This window comes from Camelina sativa, chromosome 13 (genome assembly GCF_000633955.1).
Source record: "Camelina sativa cultivar DH55 chromosome 13, Cs, whole genome shotgun sequence".
NCBI lineage: Eukaryota > Viridiplantae > Streptophyta > Magnoliopsida > Brassicales > Brassicaceae > Camelina > Camelina sativa.
The window spans coordinates 16,280,133-16,302,804 of NC_025697.1; the positions used below are offsets into that span (position 1 = coordinate 16,280,133).

The following is a 22,672-nucleotide window of genomic DNA, read 5'->3' on the forward strand; positions in this document are numbered from 1 at the left end:
ACTTGGAAGAAAATTCAGAGAAGTTGTACTCGCAGAGGATGACTGCCCAAGGATGTGTAAGCACAAGTTCAGTGAAAGTGCCCTTAAGGGTTTTCCAATGGAAGATATTAATGAAGAACTTGGGGATACCAAGGTAATAGTTTCTGAAGTTATTTTGGTATTATAATAATTTGTTATAAAATTCAGTTGAAGATAAATATGTTTGCATTCACAGATTATTACTAGCATCTTGGAACCAGACTTTGGTGAGAAATCATTGTTGCGTCGAATCATAGATGATGGTTTTAATGATGGGATGAGTTTTATTGATCCAATGGTTGATAGTTGGAGAGAGCGTCTGGCTATAGAGAAGAAGAAGATATGTTGGAAACAATTGTACGACTTGGACTTGATTTCTAGGGGTTTACTTGAAAAAGGTGAAGAAGACCATGAAGTCGGAGAGGAAGGCCCTGAAATTGATACAGATGAAGTACGTGAGAATGTAGCTGCAATTATTGCATCGATTAGCTCACTAAAGGAGACAGTGACCAATGGCTTCGAAGACATGCTTAAGAAGGTTACCGACTTGAGTCGGAGAGTGGACGCTCTTGAACTATATGTAGCTGGTGAGATAGAGAAGGAAGAAAAGAATGGGATACACTTTGGGACACCAACGGATTATCAACCAAATGATTATCAACCACATGATTCTCAACCAAATGATCCTCAACCAAATGAATCAAGGGAATTGGTGGTATATAGTGGATCCCGTGTCCATATATCTCCAGTTGTGTGTGAAACTAGTGAGTATTTCGGATCTCTTAATTAAACATTTCGGATTTGTGTGAAACAGTTGATTTAGATTTGGTTCTTACATATGAAGGTGGCAATGAAGAGAATAGCGAGAGTGAGATGAAGGTGCAGGAGAAGAAGAAGCACAAGAAGCCGAAGGAAAAGAAGATGAAAGAGAAGGTGAGTGGAACTGTAATAAAAATTGGGAAGAAGCGAGAAAGGCAACCCTCTAGGCTCATAAAGACACCCTTTGCAGTGGACCAGAAGTGATAGAGAAAGAACAAATGATGGGTTTTTTGTTTTTTGGGTTGCCTTGTTGTATTTAGGTTGGTGGTCGGATTGTAGTAACATTGAATTTCGTTTTCGTTTGGTTGTCGGAATTACGCTTATGGTAAAACTAGATTTTCTTTTTGGTACAACATATTGTTTGGTTCAGTACAACTGTGTTTGGTTATGTACAACATATTGTTTGATTTGGTACAACATATTGTTTGATTTGGTACAACTTAGTTTGATTTAGTACAACTGTGTTTGATTTGGTACAACTGTGTTTGGTTAGATACAAATGTGTTTGGTTAGATACAACTGTATTTGGTTAGGTACAACTGTGTTTGGTTTGGTACAACTGTGTTTGGTTAGATACAACTATATTTGGTTAGGTACAACTGTGTTTGGTTTGGTACAACTGTGTTTGGTTAGATACAACTATATTTGGTTAGGTACAACTGTGTTTGGTTTGGTACAACTGTGTTTGGTTAGATACAACTATATTTGGTTAGGTACAACTGTGTTTGGTTTGGTACAACTGTGTTTGGTTTGGTACAACTTAGTTTGATTTGGTACAACTGTGTTTGGTTTTGAATAGGGTTTAATGCACAACTAAGATAATTCTCGAGCAACCATAAATAGGAAAATATTAAACATAATTTCAGCTTAAACATAGTTCGAACAAACATACTGAGAGAAGGTACATGCACAACAAGATCATTAGGAAAACATAAAGTTCTACCACTTTGCAAGTAACTCCTTGAGCCTACCAATCTCACAATCTTTCTGGGCTAATCTCTCCTTAAGTGCAAGAATTTCAACATGCATCACACGAAGTGTCTCTCGAATTGACTCTAACTGAGGGTTTTGGTGCGCCAACATAGCCTCCTTCTGGCGAGTAATTTTGATGTCTAGGTGTGTCAGCTCCTCTACAACTGCTTCATCCCACCACTTTGAAAGGTGTTCCTTACCATCCTAATAGACCAGGGAACAATTACATGACATGACAAATAAGACTAATTTTAACATCCAACAGACTATAAATTCTCACCTCACTCTTAGGACATTTGTATATATTTTTTTCCTTTATTCTCGCCCCAGTCTGAAACTTCCAGTTTGATTCGTTCCCCACACCAGCACCATGTAGGAACACCCCAATTATCGTCCGCTCTAGCGCCGCCACTTTCATAACTTGGTTCAGATGAAGAACTTTGAGTATAACTGATTGACATAACTCTGGCAAAAAAAGAAGATGATATAATTGGATATCAATAAGATAGGGAGAAGATGAAAAGTAGATGGATTTATCTTCGTGTGTTGTAACGACGGAGAGAAATCACTTGGCCGCCGCTTTTTTCTTTACTTGTCTCTCTCTTTTTCTCTCAAAACTAGAAAACCCTAGATCTATGAGGAGAAAAGGAAATAATAAAATCGAGTGGGACAATGCCAAATTATATATGGACAAAAACATTTTGTTCACACTATGTTTTGTGGGATCCATTAAAGTTATATCTCCATTTACACTAGGTTTTGTGGAACCCAATAAGGGAGGAATATACACATAGTTGTATGTAGTTGATCATTTGTACTACAACATATGTAATTGTATATTTCATGATTATTGGAAATATTCAGTTGGCCTGTGATAAATATTATTTATTAGTAGTTGGCCACATGATTAACACTATTTAATTGCGTTTACAAATGCTTTCATCAAACTACTTTCGAAAAAATCATAATTTTGATATATGTGGCTTCATGTGAAGTGATATCTTATTAAGTATTCCTTACACAAGAAGGATTGTTTTATGTGAAAACAATAAAAATGCTGCTAAAAGTAACAACATCCTCTTATATTATTTAATGCTTGTTTAAATCCGAATTACTTTATTGGAAGATAATTATTTAATGTTTGTTTATATCTGAATTACTTAATTGAAAACAATACATAATTGTACTAGTTGTACCTTCCGAATTTCCTGATAATTGAAAACAATATACAATTGTACTAGTTGTACCTTCAGAATTTCATAATTGAAAACAATACACAATTGTACTAGTTGTACTTTATGAATTACATAATTGGAGGACAATACACAATTGCACAAGTTAACAATATACAATTGTACTAGTTGTACCTTCCGAATTAGATAATTGAAAACAATACACATTTGAAGTTAACTGAAAACAAGACATAAATTTTTTTCAATCTATGCCAGGTGGTTGCAAAAATCAAGGGGGTTGCAAAAAAATTTCCAAATCTATGCCAGGTGTAGCCTTGTTCCTGATTTTTTTTCTTTCGGCGACGCTCTCCGGCAGATGGAAACCGTGTTTCTTGGTTTCTTCCACTTTTTGGTATGTACTCTGGGGGTTTTGCAGATATAGCCTCAACTTCTGCAGTAACAGTCCAATAATTAACATGTGGTACTAAATAGATTGTTCTACAATATGCCAAAGCCCACATCTCAATCAAGTAAACTTAGAGCATAGACCATAGATGTTGATATCAGCTGTTCTCCATTCAGTCCTCATGAGCTTCCTTGCTGCGGCTATAGCATGGACACAAGGGTACTTGTCTATATCAAAAGTTTTGCAGGAACATCTTTTCAGCTTCAAATCAACCAAATAAGTAACACCATCAAGTCCAATTACACTATATTTAAGCTCCAAACTGTTTAGCTTAGTCGGGGACAACTTTGCTGCAGTTTCACATCGTGCGTGCAATATATTCTCCACATATGGCACCACATGCGTTGTGTCGGCAGCAGAAGCAGCCTTTTCTCTATGCTTGTTCAACCATTCAGAGATTTTCTCGACAATTGCATCAATCATAGGTAACATATGTAACTTTCTTGTAGGTCAAAATGTACTGTTCAGTGATTCTGCTTAATTGCTAGTAACTATGTTGTACTTGTCTCCTTCAAATTGGCATCTTGCCCACTTGTCAATCTTGGTCCTCTTATCCAGAAACTTAGCGGCTTTTAGGAACCTGCTCCTAAAATTAGCATACTCTTTGTTGAACTCAACTTTAGTATAAATATTAGCACAGTCCCTGAATTTTTCTGCTGTTGTATCCTTGTCGCTAGTAACCCGATCTCTTATGTTTTGCGACAAATGCCAAACACAATTGCAATGATATGCGCTCGGGTACAAATCCGCCACAGCCTTGATAATGCTTGAATGTCTGTCACTTATAAAAACCAATCCAGGAATATCCGGTATAACGCTTTTCAAGTTTGTCAAAAACCAGTTCCAACTATCATTATTCTCACTATCAATTACACCAAACGCAAGGGGGTATTGGTGATGATTAGGATCTTGAGCTGTTGCAAAAACTAACATACCTCCATAGACAGTCTTAAGGTGAATTACGTCCATAACTATCACTTTCCTCATTGCACTGAACCTTTCAATGTTAGCGCCCTAAGCGATGAACATGTACTTGAACCTATTTTCTTCATCCAATTCCACACTTGTTACTAACCCAGGATTGACCTCCCTTAACATGTGCAAATAAGAATACAACATCTTATAATTTGTTTCAGGGCTCCCTCGCACATCACTAAGATGTTGTTTTTTCCCTCTCAAGGCGGTAGAGTAGGAACAATCCAAACCAAGTCTTCCTTGAAAAAGAGTCATGATGATTTTAGGAGTCGGTGTATCAAACTTACATGGATATTCTGTATGCAAAACACTTGCTACCAGTCATGGTGTGCATTTTTGTTTGACATAGCTTGTACTCTCCACACACCGAGAGCATGTATGCATCTTTCTATATACCCTAACACTCCATTATTCTGATTTCTTCACTTTTGCAACTAGTAAATACCACTTACATCCTGCTGCAGCTTGAGTACATCGTACCATAAGTCGCATCGGGTCTGTTTAACCGCCTCAAAACCAAAACAATTTTCATTTGAAGCTCTGTTTAACAAATCCCAAACAGCCTCCTTAGAAGCAAATTCTTGGTCTATTTCCAAACACATACCATCTTCCCATTCTTTAGCAACATGCACTTTTTCATTAACTGGAAGCTCAACATATTCATGCCTAGCATTCACAAAGTCATCCATCGGGTGATCCACAACCACATTTTCTTTACCTGATACATTCTCACAATCTTCATTATTAGCATTCACCGTCAACTCCTCAATGATCAGTTCATTCTGTTTATCCCCCTCTTTGTGAATAGTCACGATTGCTGCATCATCAACTACATCATCAACAACATCATCAACAACATCATCAACTACATCATCAACCACATAATTAACACCATATGAACTTCCTCGCTCTGCTCTTGAAAGTTGCTCGCCCCCTTCCATAAGTTCTGACTCACCAGATAACTCCACACGCAAAATTGGTCTTAACCCATCTTTATCCAATGAAGTTAAAAATACATAAACATCCTCGTCATCGCAAATATTTGACTCTCTTCGACCTTCACATAGACTGTAACTCAATCTCACCATTCTTGTGACTCTATCTATTGCAATCTTCTTACAGATCTTATCCAATATCACTGAATAAGTTATCTTCTCTAACGATGATGTCTTCAACAATACAACATATAAAGAGCTTTTGAAAATCCACTCATGCTCTACTGAATATGATCCTCCATAGTCAAAATGTATGTTTACTAGGATGTTCTTCTTCATCGACACCTGAAAATAGAACAAAATATATAACAATTACAATTTCCAGAAACAGCTATAACTCATATGTACCAGTTGTCCCAAGTTGTCCTAAACAGTAACAGTTGAACCTTCGTCCGTCTGTAACTTTTGTAACATCCAATAACATCTACCAATTGGGAAACTACATTCCCAACTACAATTACCCAACTACATTCTAATAATTACCAATGTATCTCATATCAAATTCCTGATAAAAACCATAATTTTAATTTCACTCATCTCACTTACTTTCTCAAATCGTGGATGATAGGGTAGTAATTTTGACTTACCAACTGAAAGATGGAGCCAGCGACGGACGCGTCGAGGTAATTCAAGAGAAACAGGTGGAAGAGATCGGAAATGGAAATGGAGTTCCAATGAAATAAGAGGTGGAAGAATCTGGATTTCGTTTTGGTTTTAATTTTTTAACCCTCGGATCCAGAACGGGTTGGATCGGATCGGGGAGGAGCGGGTGGATGGATTGTTATTTTCTAAATTATTTTTTTTTTAAATCAATTATATCCCTTCTCCTTTATTAAGGGTAAACTCGATATATCACATACTTCTATGGCATACAGATTAAACACTGGCATGCCAGATTTTTTTTTGTTTTTGTTTTTTGGCATTTTAAATATATCACAAATTTGTTAAAATAAATATTCTCATATAGAAAAATAAGCTTGTACATGTTTCATCTCCTTTTTTTACTTACCTACATATAAAACATAAATTATTTACTAAAGTCAACCTCATAGTAAATAAACAAACATTAAATCCTTTTTACACATATGATACATTACAATGTTTTCAATTAATTTTGGCTTTTAGAAATAAAGTATCTGACTCTAATTCTGTATTTTTTTACTTCCAAAATATTATTATCTTAACTTTAATAAGAAGTCGACTCAAAAGTCAAAACTGCTTTTGGTGATATTTGATTTCTCTATCTTCATTTTCTTTCCCAAAATATATTTATTATTAATTGTTTATCCAATAATTATAATTTATTACTCATTTCAACAGTGAAATCTATGTCATAAACTTATAATAACTAATATTATGTACTTTATAGTATAAATTATAATAATAATAATATAATATATGGAGTTGCTCTAAAAAGTTAAAAGGAAACAGAAAAAAAACCCCAAAAGTTAGAGTTATTACAAATCGACCCCCCCCCAACCCATGAGATTCCCGCTTCTCTTGCTCGGTTCCTTTGCTGCGCTCTTGCCTCTGTCTGAACATCGCTCTCCCTCTTCTTCCAATTCGATTTCCATCTAAAATATTCAGTTAATTTCTACACAAAGTATTAGACTCGTTACCTGAATGTAACATTCAATATCGTAGTATTCTGTGAATCCATTCTGATTCTCTCCGGATCCGTAAGTTTCTCAATACATTTTCGTTTTTTTTCTTGGATTTATTCTTAATGTTATGTTGAATTGATTTAGGAATCTGTCTCTGGTAAATATGTTTTAATAACTGAAAAACTATATTAATGTTTTGAGGATGTGAACGTAATTGTGGTTTTTGTTTTGTTTCTTGTTTGATTGTTTCGGAATCTGTTATTGTAGCATTGTCGTCCATGGATATGGGGAGCTCTCCTAAACACAATGTGGAACAATCAGAGGAGATAACGAAATCTGCTGAAATCATCGCCTAAGAAGTGTCTCCTAAACATAATGTGGAACAGTTGGAGGAGATGACGAAATCTGCTGAGATCATTGCTAAAAAAGTGTCTCCTAAACACAATGTGGAAGAAACTGATGAGAAGAAAGAAGAAGAAGAGATAAAATCTGTTGATATCGAAATCGAGGAGACGATGGAGGAGGAAGAGGAGATGGAGTCTATAGATATCCATTAAGAGGAAGAGGAGATGGAGTCTATATATATTGATGATGATGATAGTGAGAGTTCGGTTGATTCAAAACATGAAGATGATCATGAAACATCGAAATCTTTGGAAGAAACGGTTGATGAACAAAGCAACTCTCACCATTCATCATCACCACCAGATGCTAATTCATCATCAGCTTCTTCTGCATGGACAAAGAAAGCAGCAGCGATCAAGAACTTTGTTAGAGTGAAGAGCAAAGTTGCGGTACATACACTGATTCGTCGCCTCTCGGGGAAACTAAATGTTGACAATGGTACTAGAGATGATGGGGTGAAATCATTGGAATCTCCTAAATCAGAAGGTAAGTCTATGTGGAATCCTTTATGTTATTTGAAGATGATGCAGAACGATGATGATGAGTCGGATGATAGAGAAGAAGAAGCGGTATTGGAGTCTGTAGTGATAAAAGGTAGGATTATACTGTATACAAGATTAGGGTGTGAGGAGTGCAGAGAATGTAGGTTGTTTTTGCATGAGAAGAGACTAAGATACGTCGAGAATAACATCGATATTTATCCGACAAGGAAGCTTGAGCTTGAAAAGATTTGTGGAGGAGGAGATGATGTTCCTAAAGTATTCTTTAATGAAGAGTTAGTTGGGAGTTTTAAGGAGCTTAAGGTATTGGAGGAGTCAGGAGAGCTTGAGGAGAAGATCAGACATCTTATAGAAGAAGCACCGCCTCGTGAAGCTCCTCTACCACCTTTCTCAGGTGAAGATGATGCATCGAGTAAAGGTCCTGTAGATGAACTAGCTTTAATAGTGCTTAAGATGAAGCCTTGAAAACTAGCTTCAAAAACTCTTTCTTAGGTTCAGAAGCTATTGATTTCTTATGCGCGGATCAAAGTCTTGAAAGAGAAGCGGTAAGTAATAGTATTGTATGATCAGTACTGTGATGTTTTTTAAGAGTCGATGGGTTATAATCCAATCTTGTTGTATAGGCAGTTGAAGTTGCTCGAAAGCTTGCAAGCCAACTCTTCTTTCAACATGTTCTAGAGCAAGCTATTTTAAAACAAACACCAATGGTTCTTCTTTAGTTTGTGTATGCTTCTTATATATTTGCATTCTTTCAACCAGGGAGAATCTGTTTGAAGATGGGAATCACTTGTATTGGTTTCTAGACGATGACCCTTTAGTTTCATCTCAATGCCACAACATCCCTAGAGGAATAATTGAGTTGAAGCCAAGGCCGATCTCGGAAATCGAGTCTAGGCTCAGACTTGTATATCGAGCAATTCTTGAAGCTTACACTTCTCCAGATGGAAAACATGTGGACTACAGAAGTATCCATGGGAGTGAAGAGTTTGCAAGGTATGGTTAATTATAATGGTCTTATTTATTTTATTTTTTTGTGTGTTTTATCACTGACTTAAGTATCATTTGGTTCCCAAAAGGTACCTAAGAATAATCCAGGAGCTTCATAGAGTAGAGATTGAAGATATGCAGAGAGAGGAAAAGCTTTCGTTCTTCCTAAACCTTTATAACATGATGGCTATACATTCCATACTAGTATGTGGTCATCCAGCTGGCACTTTTGATTGAACGAAGATGTTTATGGACTTCAAATATGTGATTGGTGGCTACACTTACTCACTCTCGGCTATACAAAATGGGATTCTAAGGGGTAACCAGCGACCACTTTTTAATCCTATAAAAACCTTTGGTGTAAAGGATAAACGTTCCAAGGTAAAACTTGTTAGTGCCTTAGTATGTTGAGTCAAGTCTCATGGCTGATTGATATGTTTCCTGTCTTTAGGTTGCTCTGCCTTATGCAGAGCCTCTGACTTATTTTGCTCTGGTTTGTGGAACTCTGTCTGGACCACCTCTTCGAATGTTTCATGCCTGGAGAGATTGATAAAGAACTCATGGAAGCAGCTCGTGATTTCTTAAGAGGAGGTGGACTCTTAGTTGATATCAACGAGAAAGTTGCATACATCAGCCAAATCTTTAATTGATTAAGTCTCAAACATATCTCATTCAAATTAAATTTAGTTACATGGTTATGTTGATTTACTGAAACCCGTCTGTTTGTACAAGTATGGGGTTGATTTTGGAAAGAACAAAGAGGAGGTACTGAAGCATGCATCAACCTTCTTGGAGCCACAACTTTCAGAAGCTTTGCTTGATTGTCTAGTTGATACTCAGTTTGAAGTTAAGTACCAACGATATGACTGGGGGCTTAACAACTAAAAAAGACTTATGTATCCGCAACTTGTGGGACTCATGCCGCTTTACTTTGAACTATATCATTACAACAACATAATTTCATAACTTCGGTTCAATTGCACATTTTTTGTGAAAAAAATCTCTATGTGACTTGAGAGAGTTAGAATCCAATCTCAACTTTGTTGTTGCTGGAATTTTAAGGTGTCTAGTTTTCTCTATAGTAAGTGTCTCATGAAACTCTCTAAAGAACAACACAGCAGTCAGTTACAATTTCAGAAGAGAAACCTAAACAACAGATAGTATCCACCATTTTTTTGCTACCTTGTAAATAGCTTATTATTATCACTATACTTACTCTGTGTTTACTCTGTTTAAGCTTATATGAATTATCTCACAATTATTTCAGTGGCTAAAAAAGGAACAAGGTTAAATAGTACTGTTTCAGTGGCTAAATAGTTACTAATTCTTTCAATAGTACTGTTGTGGTAATGAAGTTTTCATATTATTTATACAATGCTACATCCTACATGTGACTAGTATATGCTATATCCTTAAAAGATGTCATATTGGACTTATCGTCATGCATGACATAAGCAAATTGACTAAAAGAGTTTATTTGGTCCTATCGTCATGCATGACACCATCAAATAGCTTATTTAGTATTTACTTTCACTTAATATTCTGTTTTTTTTTAAACTAGTTTTACCATCAAAATTATTAACATAATCATATTTCAAAAACATCATCATCCACAATTCCTAAAGAGAAACACTCTGTCTCTGTAAATCATCTTCATATTCATGCATCTAATTTTGCTCCTCCACTCACCTACTTAATCGGTCTCATAAACTAATTCTTTTGAAATCACATCTAAAAGTGTAATATGTCACTTTTAGATCTTAATCAACATATTAGTAGCGTTACTTAATTATTTGGGTCAAAATTGTTATCTAATGTATAGTTTTCCCTTTGATCAAAAAAAAAAAAAATGTATAGTTTTCCTTACTAAGTTGACATTGGATGGAAACACCAATGGACGCTCTTATATAAGTTGACCTGTCAGTAGTGTTCTGTCCGTGATAGGGATTGTTTTGGTCGCTTGTATGGTAGAGATTAGAGAGAATCAATCCCTTGGTTCCCAAACAAATATACTTTTACTTTTCCAATTTCTTATGTTTTCTATGATATTTCCACGAATTAAAGAAAATCCCAAATGAGGAAACAAGAAAACAAAAGAATGAAAAATCAAATTTGGCCTCCCATGGGGAAATTCCATGTACCTATCTTCCCTACCAATCAACCCTATATATACATCACCAAACCATCTCTTATCCTTTAAACCCCATTCACATTCTCATATAATTTTCATACGAATCTTGATTTTAAACGTTTTGAATAGACCAATCTTGATTTTGGGAAGATGTACGGTGTCGGTGGATCGAGCACAGCGAGTTTCGCAGAGACTTACGCGATGAGGAAGATTTATAAGGAAAAGATGAAGATGAAGCTTGCAGAGACAAATGTAGAGGAAGAGAATAAGGACAACGTTGAAGAGAAGAAGAGTAAAATATGGAGAACAAAGAAATCGAACAAGACCCTCCAGACTAATCCAAGGGTTTCCTTTGCAGACGTTTAAACATATTTGTCCCTGTGGCTATATATATTTGTTTATTTATTTTTCTTAACTTTGTTTATGATGATGGGTTTCTAAACTTCAATATGTTCTTTTATGTATTATATTTTTCACCATTAATAATAAAAACAGTTGGTTGTTGTAAATCTAATGATCGATCCATATATACCACTAACTCACGCAATTCATTTACATTTAAGAGTATGAACACATACAATACTATGAAGTCTTTTTTTTTCAACAACATCTCATGTCTTCTTATTTTATAATTAAAATATCAACTACTTTATTTAGTTTGTTTCTAGTTAAGATGATAAAAATTTGAAAATAACAATTTTACATATAAATTATCCAATATCTAAGTTTGTAAGCAAAAAAAAAAAATCATATTTACTTGTTCACACTTTAGTAATACGTGGTGTCATGTGTGTCCTAAGTTGAATTCTCATTCCTTATATCTATCTTAACATTTTTGTAGTGCATTTTTGTGTCATTCTCTCTTATCTTTGTATCCAAACAATTCCCTACTAAGTTCTCTACAATCCTTACAACCAAACACAATCATTTCCTTATTTGATAATATTAATTTCCTAAAATCTATCTATCTAATTCAAATCAATATGTTAGATTAAAATATAATTCTCCTTTCATTTTTATTTAATCTTATATTTAATTCTTTTAATTACTATTTAATACACAAAGTTAATAAAATTTTAGATTTTTTTCAGCATATGATATGATTTGAATTTTTATAAACGAATATTTATTAAAAATTGTCTTAGGATATTTGTAACCAAACAAGTATATCCACATATAGAGCTTGGAATACATTTTTGGAGTACAATAGGGTGCCATCACTTTTTGCCAACTTCGGGTCGGGTTTTTAACTAAAATTATAACCGATTCAATTATCCGGATCCTCCTTAAGATTTTCAAATATTTTGGGCCGGTTTTTAATCCATAGCGTACTTATTTACATCCAATTAATGCCAGTTAATGTCCATTGTATCTTAGAAAATATCTAATTTGCATGCTGAATTTTTAGGGCCGAGTTTGACAAAAAGAATTTATCTTAACATTTTTGGAGTACATTTTTGTGTCATCCTCTCTTATCCTTGTATCCAAACAAGTCTCAACTAAGTTCTCTACAATCCTTACAACCAAACACAATCATTTCCTTATTTGATAATATTAATTTCCTAAAATCTATCTATCTAATTCACATTAATATGTTAGATTAAAATATAATTCTCCTTTCATTTTTATTTAATCTTATATTTAATTCTTTTAATTACTATTTAATACATAAAGTTAATAAAAATTTAGATTTTTTTCAGCATATGATGTGATTTGAATTTTTATAAATGGATATTTATTAAAAATTGTCTTAGGATATTTGTAACCAAACAAGTATATCCACATATAAAGCTTGGAATATATTTTTGGAGTACAATAGGGTGCCATCACTTTTTGCCAACTTCATTATAACCGATTCAATTATCCGGATCCTCCTTAAGATTGCCGAATATTTTGGGCCGGTTTTTAATTCATAGCGTACTTATTTACATCCAATTAATGTCAGTTAATGTCCATTGTATCTTAGAAAATATCTAACTTGCATGCCAAATTTTTAGGGCCGAGTTTGACAAAAAGAATTTATAACCCAAATAATGTAATCACACCCTCTTAATCACAACTCTATAACATAGCAACTACTTCAAGATAAATACATCTTAAGAAATATCTAATTTTGCGTTTAATAAACGATTACATATTTCGTTATATCGTATTAGCTTTAAATGTACACTATTAATCCAATAAAAGGGAAAACGTCCTAGTTCCCCATGAGAACTATGATATCGTACCAGATACAGCCCGATCTTTACCCTCGTCCCAGCTGTCTTTGCTGAAATTATTCTCAACCTATATATCCATATATCGGGATGTTATCGGTTCAAAAAGTGAACCGATAGGAAACCGTTCATACCAAAAACAAAACCAAAAATTAAACCCGACTGATGTTAATAACCCGACCTGAGACGATACATCCATAACTCCATTAAAATCCCCAAATCCTCAAAACCTAAAAGCATAAAATTCTAAAATTGATCTCTGCAACCATGAGCAATGTTTCTGGAGCTTCGAGTGGTTCATCAAATGTCCGACAAAGAGGATTCGTCGTTGGCGTGCCTAAGAGATGTTGGTGTGGGGAACAAATTGTGGCAAAGAATTCCAAATCTGAGCCTAATCCTTCTCGGAGATATTTTCGATGTCGAGAAGCAGCAGCAAAGAAGGTACTACATTATGCTTTGTTTGATGTTGACATCGACTCTCATCAATTCTCATCAATTCTCATTGTTTTCTATGTTATAATTTAGCTTGTGAACGATAACCACACCTTTAAGTGGGTCGATGAGGCATTGTTGGATGAGGTAGCAACATTGGGTGTTCAAATTGAGAGAGTAAAAGAAGAGATGAAAGAGCTTACAATAGAGACATTGCAAGACCAGAAGATGAAATTTGAGAAGATGCAAATGGATTTCGAAAAAGAGCTATGTGAGAGGGTTGAAAAAGTTTTGTTGGAAGCAAAAGCTGAATTGCAATGTAGGATGAATAAGATTATAATTGTATGTGTTTTCGGTTTTTTGATCATGTTTGGTCTATTTAAGCTTGTATGATAAGCTTGTAAACTGTTCGGTTTTATGCTATGCTTTATGCTCTTGTTTGTGTTTGTGATGGTGTTGAGAGTGAACTCTTGTTGGTGTTGCGATTGCATTTAATAAGATAAGACATTCTACATTTCATAAAAGANTAAAAGGCAGAACATGATGAACACATGTTCTGAAAACAAGCAGAATGATAACGTTTTGAAATCATGTTCTCAACATGATCACAGACCAAAAACATAACCCTACTAGTCTATTCGACCAAAATACAGATCCAACTAGTCTCTTAAACCAAAAAACAGACCCCTACTAGTCAATATTCAGGCTTGTGAAAGTCCTCCACCACCTTGAGATAGTCCTCCACCACCCTGAACAACTTCTCCTCCACCATATTGAGAAATTCCACCAACATCTTGAGAAAGTCCACCACATTGAACAACTTCTCCTCCACCACCTTGAGAAGCCTGAAAAACCGCAAATTTCAAAAAATGAGAACAAGAAACCGATTATAACAAATAAAATGAGAACAAACCGATTAATAACCTGTGTTTGATTTTTCTTCTGGTGGAACCTAAGGTTATGCTGATCAGAACCACAAATTCCACAGTGCATTATCCTTTTTCTGCTTTGGTTTCTTCTTGACAGGAGACTCATTTACACCTGGCTTCCTCTTCTTGTCTGCCTTAGTTATCTTCCTTCTCCCAAGTTGTGGTGGCTCAGGTGGAACATAAACATCCTCACCTAAAGTCGAAGGCCAGTGACGAGCACCCCTTTGTGGAGTAATGCCATATGTGTAGTTAAGCCTCCACATAGCAGTTCGAAACCACTGGCAAACATAGTCATCAGCACTTAACATCTTCTTCAGAATCATTCCATACGCATGCTCACATGGAATACCACAGATTTGAAATTTTATGCAGGTACAAGTCATATTTTGCAAACTAACTCTGTGTTTGTCTCCATCCAGTGTGACTTCAAAGCACCCATTAGTAGAAGGATAAACCTGGCATTCTGAAGCTTTCTCATGCTCTTTAGCAAGAAACTTTGACACATATGGAGTACATAAACCTGAAACATCAAAAACCAATAACATTGCATTACATATGTAGAAAACTGCATTAAATTTTGAATTAAAACAATTAATTACCTTTGTGAGAATGAGAAAGAGCTGAACGTTTGGCAATCCGAACCATAGCCAGTCTTCTAAATGTCTCCAACATTGCAATAAACGGTTTCTCCCATGCTTTGTCGATGGTCTTGTTGAAAGATCTTCACAATAGCCCCCCATCTTATAGAAGGCACGAGTCCAACTCTTTGGTTTGGACTTCATAACATCATCATACACAACAGTGTCATAAGCGTGTATGCGTTCCAATCTCTCCCCAAACTGTTTAACGTTATAGCTCCAAGCCATATGCTAGAGGAGTGGCGTCATTTGCTTCTTGGAAGAATGATTCTTCTTCAAGTTCCCATAGATGTGTCTAAGACACATTCTATGCTCTATTTTTGGTAACTCCAACTCCACAGCTTTTATCAACCCCGAAAACAGGACCAAACATATTAAAAACCATAACATTGACATATTAAAAACCATAACATTGACATCTATCAACCACTAAAATGTAACCATCTCCCTTGTTTAGCTCCAAGTCAGTCTTCAATCTCTTGACAAACCATAACCAATTTTCTTTGTTCTCAACTTGAACAACACACCAGGCTATTGGATAGATGCCATTGTCTGCATCTCTGCCTAATGTAGCAAGCAATTGTCCCTTGATCTTCGACTTTAAGAAGGCTCCATCAACTCCTATTATTGGCCGGCAAGTCTGTTTCCAAGTTCTTCTAAGGACATCAAAACAAACATAAAACCGGCTGAACACATCTTGACCAGCATCATTCTTGATTGTATCTACCTCAACAACAGACCCTGGATTTGAATCCAAGATCTCAGCTGCGTAATCTCGGAGTCGTGTAAACTAGACTTCATACTCTCTCTCTATCCATGCAAAAGCATTTCTCCGAGCAGCTTGTCATTGTGGCCTAGCGACTGATATCTTCCACCTTTCCATGATAATTTTTTCAATCCTCAAAGGCTTGTAATGATCCGGATCCTCCCTAATCTTATCGAGAAAAATTCTAGCTATAATTGGGGTCTTAAACATGTCACACTCGCCATTGGGGGTACAACAATGCTTATCAATGTATTTGGTTATCCTCCACAACGATGCATTTGGAAGAAGTGCAGCGAACACTTTCCACTCACAATTTCCCTTATCCCCAATACATTTAAACCCAAGTTTATCTTTGTCATACCTGTACTGCTTCAAGTTGAACCGGTATGTAGTCCATAGTCCAAGACACTCTCCTTGAATGCGACCCCATTGTAGAAGGATTACCCTTTCCACAACGTTCCATCACCACGTCCAATATCCGTAAACACTCTCTCTGGACCCGCACCACGAGGTTGACGACCTTCTTCCTCGTCGTCACTTTCTGGGTACGTGTCGTGACGAATCGACTCTTCAGCATCAGTAAAATCCTGAGCAAGCTTCTCTATATGAAATTCATCTCGATCCTCTCCATCTTCATCGTAATCTCCTTTCCCAACACCATCTCTTTGCCGAGTACTATCTTGTTGCCCGAAACCAGCTCGGATTATCAAATCCGTCGATTCAATTTGAGAAATCGATGGTGAAGTGTGATATCGCTTTTTCTAGGGTTTGTCGCGAGAGAGAAAGGGGAGAAAGGGTGAATTGTGATTTTAGGGATTTCTCGGTTTAGGGGTTTAGTTTTCTAATTGGGTTGTAATGTCACTCGGTTAATCAAATACTAAACCAATTAAACCTATCGCAATGGTGAAATAGACGATAACTTCTATCTCATGGAGATACAAAACTTAAATTACATCTTTGTGGATATATAGGTTGAGAATAATTTCGGCAAAGACAGCTGGGACGAGGGTAAAGATCAGGCTGTATCTGGTACGATATCATAGTTCTCATGGGGAACCAGGATGTTTCCCCAATAATATCAATTGAGAATCATAATAAGAATATGCCATATCATTCATTCCTAAATCATAACTAACAAATCGTAAAATGTATATTCTCAACTTGCGAATCAAGAGTTTCTACAAAACTCTACCTACAACCGTTAACAATATATATATATATATATATTCAATTCACCATCAACTACAAGCAACTCTAAACCATTACAGTATCATGTCAACAAAATAATAGACTCGTGGTATACCACGAGGTAAAACCTAGTATTAATAGAGAAACATTATCTAAAAAATGTTGATCTGTGATCACCAGAGAGTTTGGGTCATTATTTCTTATTGTGCCTTCAATTTTTTATAATATTTATATGTACATACCATTGTATTTTTCACAAAAGTCAAGAACACCCAAAATTGAATTCTTATATTAGATATTTAACTTAATTGTAATCCTTAATTTTATTTTCATAAAACCTTTAAAATGAATTTCAAGAACTCATGTGTGATAATATAAAATTGATATTAGAAGAGTTATACGGTTAACTTTTAATTTTTATACAAAATTTTTACATATTCAAATAAAACTAAAAATTATATACTACACAAATTAGATTTTTATCTATAAGTATAATAGATTTTGTAAATAAAATTATAGTATAATTATTTAATAATTATTTTACTCCGCACATAGTGTGGGTTGTTACTTAGTGTGTAGTTTATTTGGTATAATTTTTGGTCAAACACAAAATTTACTTGGCTTAGAAAATAATAGAATTTGGTTCTCCAAACATAGTTATTTTCAAACTTCCTGTCGATTATGTGGTTTATTTAAAAGGTTCAAAATTCCAAGGTGTTTGAGAACAAAGACACTCCCCCTGATGACACCTTCCAGCATAAAACCAGAGAAGCAGAATCTTTTCACCTTGCTAGAGCAAAAACATCGATTATGGTCCCTCAGTCCTTCTGGCCGCCAATAGAGCCACATGTTCAACACCTCTGACATTTGGGTTTAAAAGGTCTTTGGTGTTGTTTGCCCCCACCTCCTTCATTCAGAATTTGAGATGTTCTTTTGGGCGATGAGGTCCCTTATATCGGTATCTATTATAAATATTACATTTTAGTCAGATTTCCATGAGATTATTCAGTTGATAGACACTTTTGATGAGTGACATGTTTTTCCTTCAGAGTTAGAAGATTTAGGCTGCTGAAAATCTATTTTCCTCTTTCACTTTATATTTTATTCTATGTTGTAACAATACATGTGCTGACTATCTTGTTAAAAAGTTACGATCACAAGATTCTATCTTTTCCCATGTAAGTACAACGAGGTTGTGGCAACAATCAAGGACGAGGCAGATACTCCACTCGTGGTAGAGGTTTTTCTCAGCAAGTAAGTTCCTCTGGCTGGAATCAATCTGGTAACTCTTCTTCTCAAACTGTGTGTCAGATTTGCGGTCATTCAATTCAACATAGTTGTGTGATTGAACTTCAAGAAGCTCACCAGAAAATTTTAGCCCCTAATTCGTCAAACTTTACTAGTCACGGCGGTGGCAAACCAAGAAAAGAATGCAGCAACCCCAAGTTCGACATTTTATACTTATTTACCATACTATCCTTGAAATCAGAAACAAGTGACACAATAGAACCCAGCACTAAGTGTTAATGATGAGATGGTTAAAGATCTTTGTGGGCGCTTGATTTTAGGTGTACGTCTCACATGACGTCCATGAGGGACTGGTTCTGCAGTTTGAAAAATGAGGATCAACAACAATTCTTCTTGGTGATGATCATTCAGTGGAGTCATAGGGACAATGTTCTGTTAGAGTTAACACTCATGGAAGATCGATTAAAGTTCTGAATAATGTCAAGTATGTGCCCAATATGAGAAGGAATCTCATCTGCACAAATCAATCATGTTCATTGGATTGTGATACATTATGGTCCCAAAAACACTAACAAAGCAGTTCACTGCTTCAAAGCCATCATATCAGGGCTAATTTGCTGCAAGCTCAGGATATTATGAAGAAATCAGCAGATAAGCATCATCATGATCATGTGGTCTTTAGTGAAATTTGTATCTGCATGTTTGCCACCAATAATTTTAGACTTAGTTCATATGTACTAGCTGGCTTTCTATTTCTATATATTTAATTTATTTGGACAATCTTTAATCTTAGTATCCGCACTTATTTTCAAATCTTCCGATGTGGGACGTTGCTTTGTATCCCAACAATACTCCCCCTCAAACCAAGGACCACGAACTTTAGGCCTACTCGTCTACGAAATCTTGTCACCATTGACTTGGTGCTACTTATTCGCGAGGTATTCTTGAGGTACCCTTTTTAACATGTCACATTGAGGGGCACCCCCACACCAAACATTAGTCCATGCCCACTTTTTTAGGTCCACTTATTTCAACCTGGGCTCTGATACCAATTCTAGACTTTTTGTCTCATCAAAGACAACATCCCGACTCACTACTATTTTCTCTCAAATATTCAGATCCCTACGAGGTTGCAGAGAAAACAGAGTGGTACAAAGAATGCATCTGTAGAGAAGAGTGAGACATGGAAGTTAGTTGAGCTACATAATGTTCTTGGGTATTTAAAATATTATATTACGATATTATGCTCATATTTTTTTTAACTTTCTGGCTAACTGGATTAGCCAGCAAGTCTGGGTACTTGACATCCACAATAGATCCTGCACCGAGTAGTTTTTCCACTTTGTCGTTCACTACCTTTGATCGTTCTCCACCTCGCCTAATTATATTATTCACGATGAAGAAGAAAGTCCCTCTCTCTCTATACCTTAATCCAGCTTAACCAGAGACCTTTAGAGGCTTGGTAGTGGTGTGGAGTTTCCGTGAGGGTGATAATGGTGAGCTTGTTGAAGTTCAATCACACAACTATGTTGAACAAGACTATGTTGTTGAACTGGGAGAGAATAGAGACCTACACCAAAAAAATTATTGTTCATAGTACAACAGATAAGAAGTTTTTACATCTAAGGAATTATATGCAAATGCGGTTTGGTTGTTAAAAGACTGACATAAGTCATTGCAAAACAAACAAAATCCATAGTTATCATACACAAATGTCAAAATTTAGGAAGAAGTAGAAGCTTGCAGCTGCGGCAGTTGCGAAGAAAATATTGGCGACGACTTTAGGGTAGAAAACAAAAACTATGTCACATAATTTTATGCTATGATACTAAGAAATAAAATGTATTGCCTTATGCATTTAAATGGTAGATCCAAAGTATTTATACATGTGTGTGATTCCTAAAAGAGATAGGAATGAATCATGGTAAATATAGGAATATGGAATATCTTAGAGAAATTTGTTAATCATGCCATGAACAGTAAACAACTTCCTCACCTATGTCATTTTACACAACTCATTTTCCATCCTGCCACAAAGTGTTTGATAAAATACTCTTTTGCCCTCGCTCGTAATTGAAGTGTTGTTAAGGAGAAAAAAAAACAATTTGGGATGAAGTGACTTAAAGCTGTAAGATGAGTTAATTACTCTATTGCGGAATGCAACCCTTCGGCGATTCATTGAACCAAAGTTCTCCCTTTGATAGTTCCTATTCTTTCTCTTCTCCAAAATCATTTTATTTCTCTTCTCAAAAAATAAAAGATCACCACTGCTGCGACTTTTAACCTTCACTCCTATTCCGAAAACCGCCGTCGTATTCACAAACTCAAACTGATGAATTTCAACTTTCAGACCCTTCAACGCGCCAATCCTCCACCTTTGCCTCCGGCAACCGCGACAGAGGAAACCCCAAATACTCGTCCCGATGTTGAGAACCCCGACGCTTGGTATGATTTCGCCTTAATTTGCCCTAAATTCCAGTTATTTTTCTGGTTTTCTTGTGTTAACCCTTACTTTCATTCCTTTCAGTGGTGACTTTGAACTACCTGCTGCCGGAATTACTAAGGCAGATCTACCGCCGCTGGCGGACGCAGATAACTTTGTTGTCCAAACACCCTCCTCTTCCTTTGTGTTTGTGGTTTTTGGTGTTCGTTATGTTGAAAACCGTTTTGCTCTTCCTCATATATCATCATGCTTATAAGTATTAAAATTTACTCCCTCCATATTGATTTAATTGTAAACAAATCTCAATTATAACTTCACCTCAGAATATCTCAAGATTTACTTTTCAAATTGACTAGAAATTATACCGCGTTACGCACGGGTTTTGATTACATTTTATATTTGAATTATCTTTTGAAGTATTGTTATTTGATGTTATATATATATATATTATGTTATATTTATTTGTTTATATTTGAGTTAGTTAATATCAGATTTTTTCTCTATGTTTTGGATTATTGTAATTTTTTTTTTTTTTTTGGTTTTAGATGTTGTAGTTGTGTGAATGATAGAATAGAGTGCTGGATAAAATGAAAAAACACTATTTAGACCATTGTACTCCTAGATTCATAATAATAATATATATTTTTTTCTTTAATTTTACCAATTGGTTAAGAGCTGGAAATATCAATATATCTCTCACTAACTAAAACGAAAAGAGTTTCTTTACACTCTATCAGGATGCTCATGAGATACTTCAAAAAGACAAATCTTCTTTAAGTAAACAAAACTTCTACTGCACGTAAACATTACCTTTGCTTCAAGGGCTTAGTACAGTTTCCAGCTCAACTAATTATTTTGTTCATAAGCGATTGGATGTCTGTTATCCTGAAATTAGTCACTTATTGTAGATGCTTTGTTTAAAAAACAGAAGACTTTGTTTCGACCACAACAGGTGATGATTGTTAAATACAAATTGACAATGTTATATTAAAATTCAAATTTTAACAGTTTTTATACTAATCAGGAATCATAATCAACCATGGAATATAATATAGGTTTGTGATTACTTTTTATAACTTTAAAAGTAAAGTTGTGGACATCTATATATTCTCAGATTCTCTAGCAGGTTCTTGTGAAACTGATTTCTATATTCTATATCGCTTAAATCAAAAACCAGAAGCAAATCTCCAAAAAAAAAAGCATACTTTTTATTCTAGTAAAACATAGTTTACCTTACTATTGATTTATTTTGTGGTGTATGCATCATATAATCTGGGAACGGTTTATCTTTTGAAAACCCGGATTTCTCCTCTGTCCATTGTTAGCATATGTGGAGTGTTAAGATTGTTTACTCCTATGCTCAACAAAAAAAACAGTAGGTTACTTATTAAAACAGTTAAACATAATCATAATCACTATATTATAGAAATCTACTCTACTCACGGAAAACGGAGAAGAAAGGCATAGTAGTATTACTAATATGACATTGATGTTTGATTCTTCAAGCTCGTCAAACACAAACGAAAGGGGTTTCATTGGGTAATAGAGAGAAGAAGGGCCTTAGCTGCTTCTAAGAAATCTTCTCCACTTCTCTCTCTCTCTCTCTCTCTCTCAACGCCTTTCTCTCTCTCTCTCTCTCCCTATCAAATCCCTTCTTCTCTCTATTACTCGATCCTCTTCAATATTAAGAAGCTCTATATATAGCCACTGCGTCTGGTTCCTCTTCAATATTAAGGGCCTGATTTTGTGTTTTCCTTCCCCGAGATAT

The 22,672-nt window shown here is 35.4% G+C and overlaps 2 protein-coding genes and 1 pseudogene across 2 annotated transcripts; all 3 read left to right on the top strand.

Annotated features, from left to right (window-relative positions):
• Positions 7,306-9,798, top strand: LOC104736893 (annotated as a pseudogene).
• Positions 10,898-11,555, top strand: LOC109128451. Its single transcript, XM_019234791.1, has one exon. It carries the CDS (start codon positions 11,195-11,197, stop codon positions 11,408-11,410), a length of 216 nt encoding a protein of 71 aa, XP_019090336.1. The 5' UTR covers positions 10,898-11,194; the 3' UTR covers positions 11,411-11,555.
• Positions 13,528-14,085, top strand: LOC104738286 (uncharacterized protein At4g04775-like). Its single transcript, XM_010458483.1, has 2 exons — positions 13,528-13,701; positions 13,786-14,085. Exons 1-2 carry the CDS (start codon positions 13,528-13,530, stop codon positions 14,083-14,085), a joined length of 474 nt encoding a protein of 157 aa, XP_010456785.1.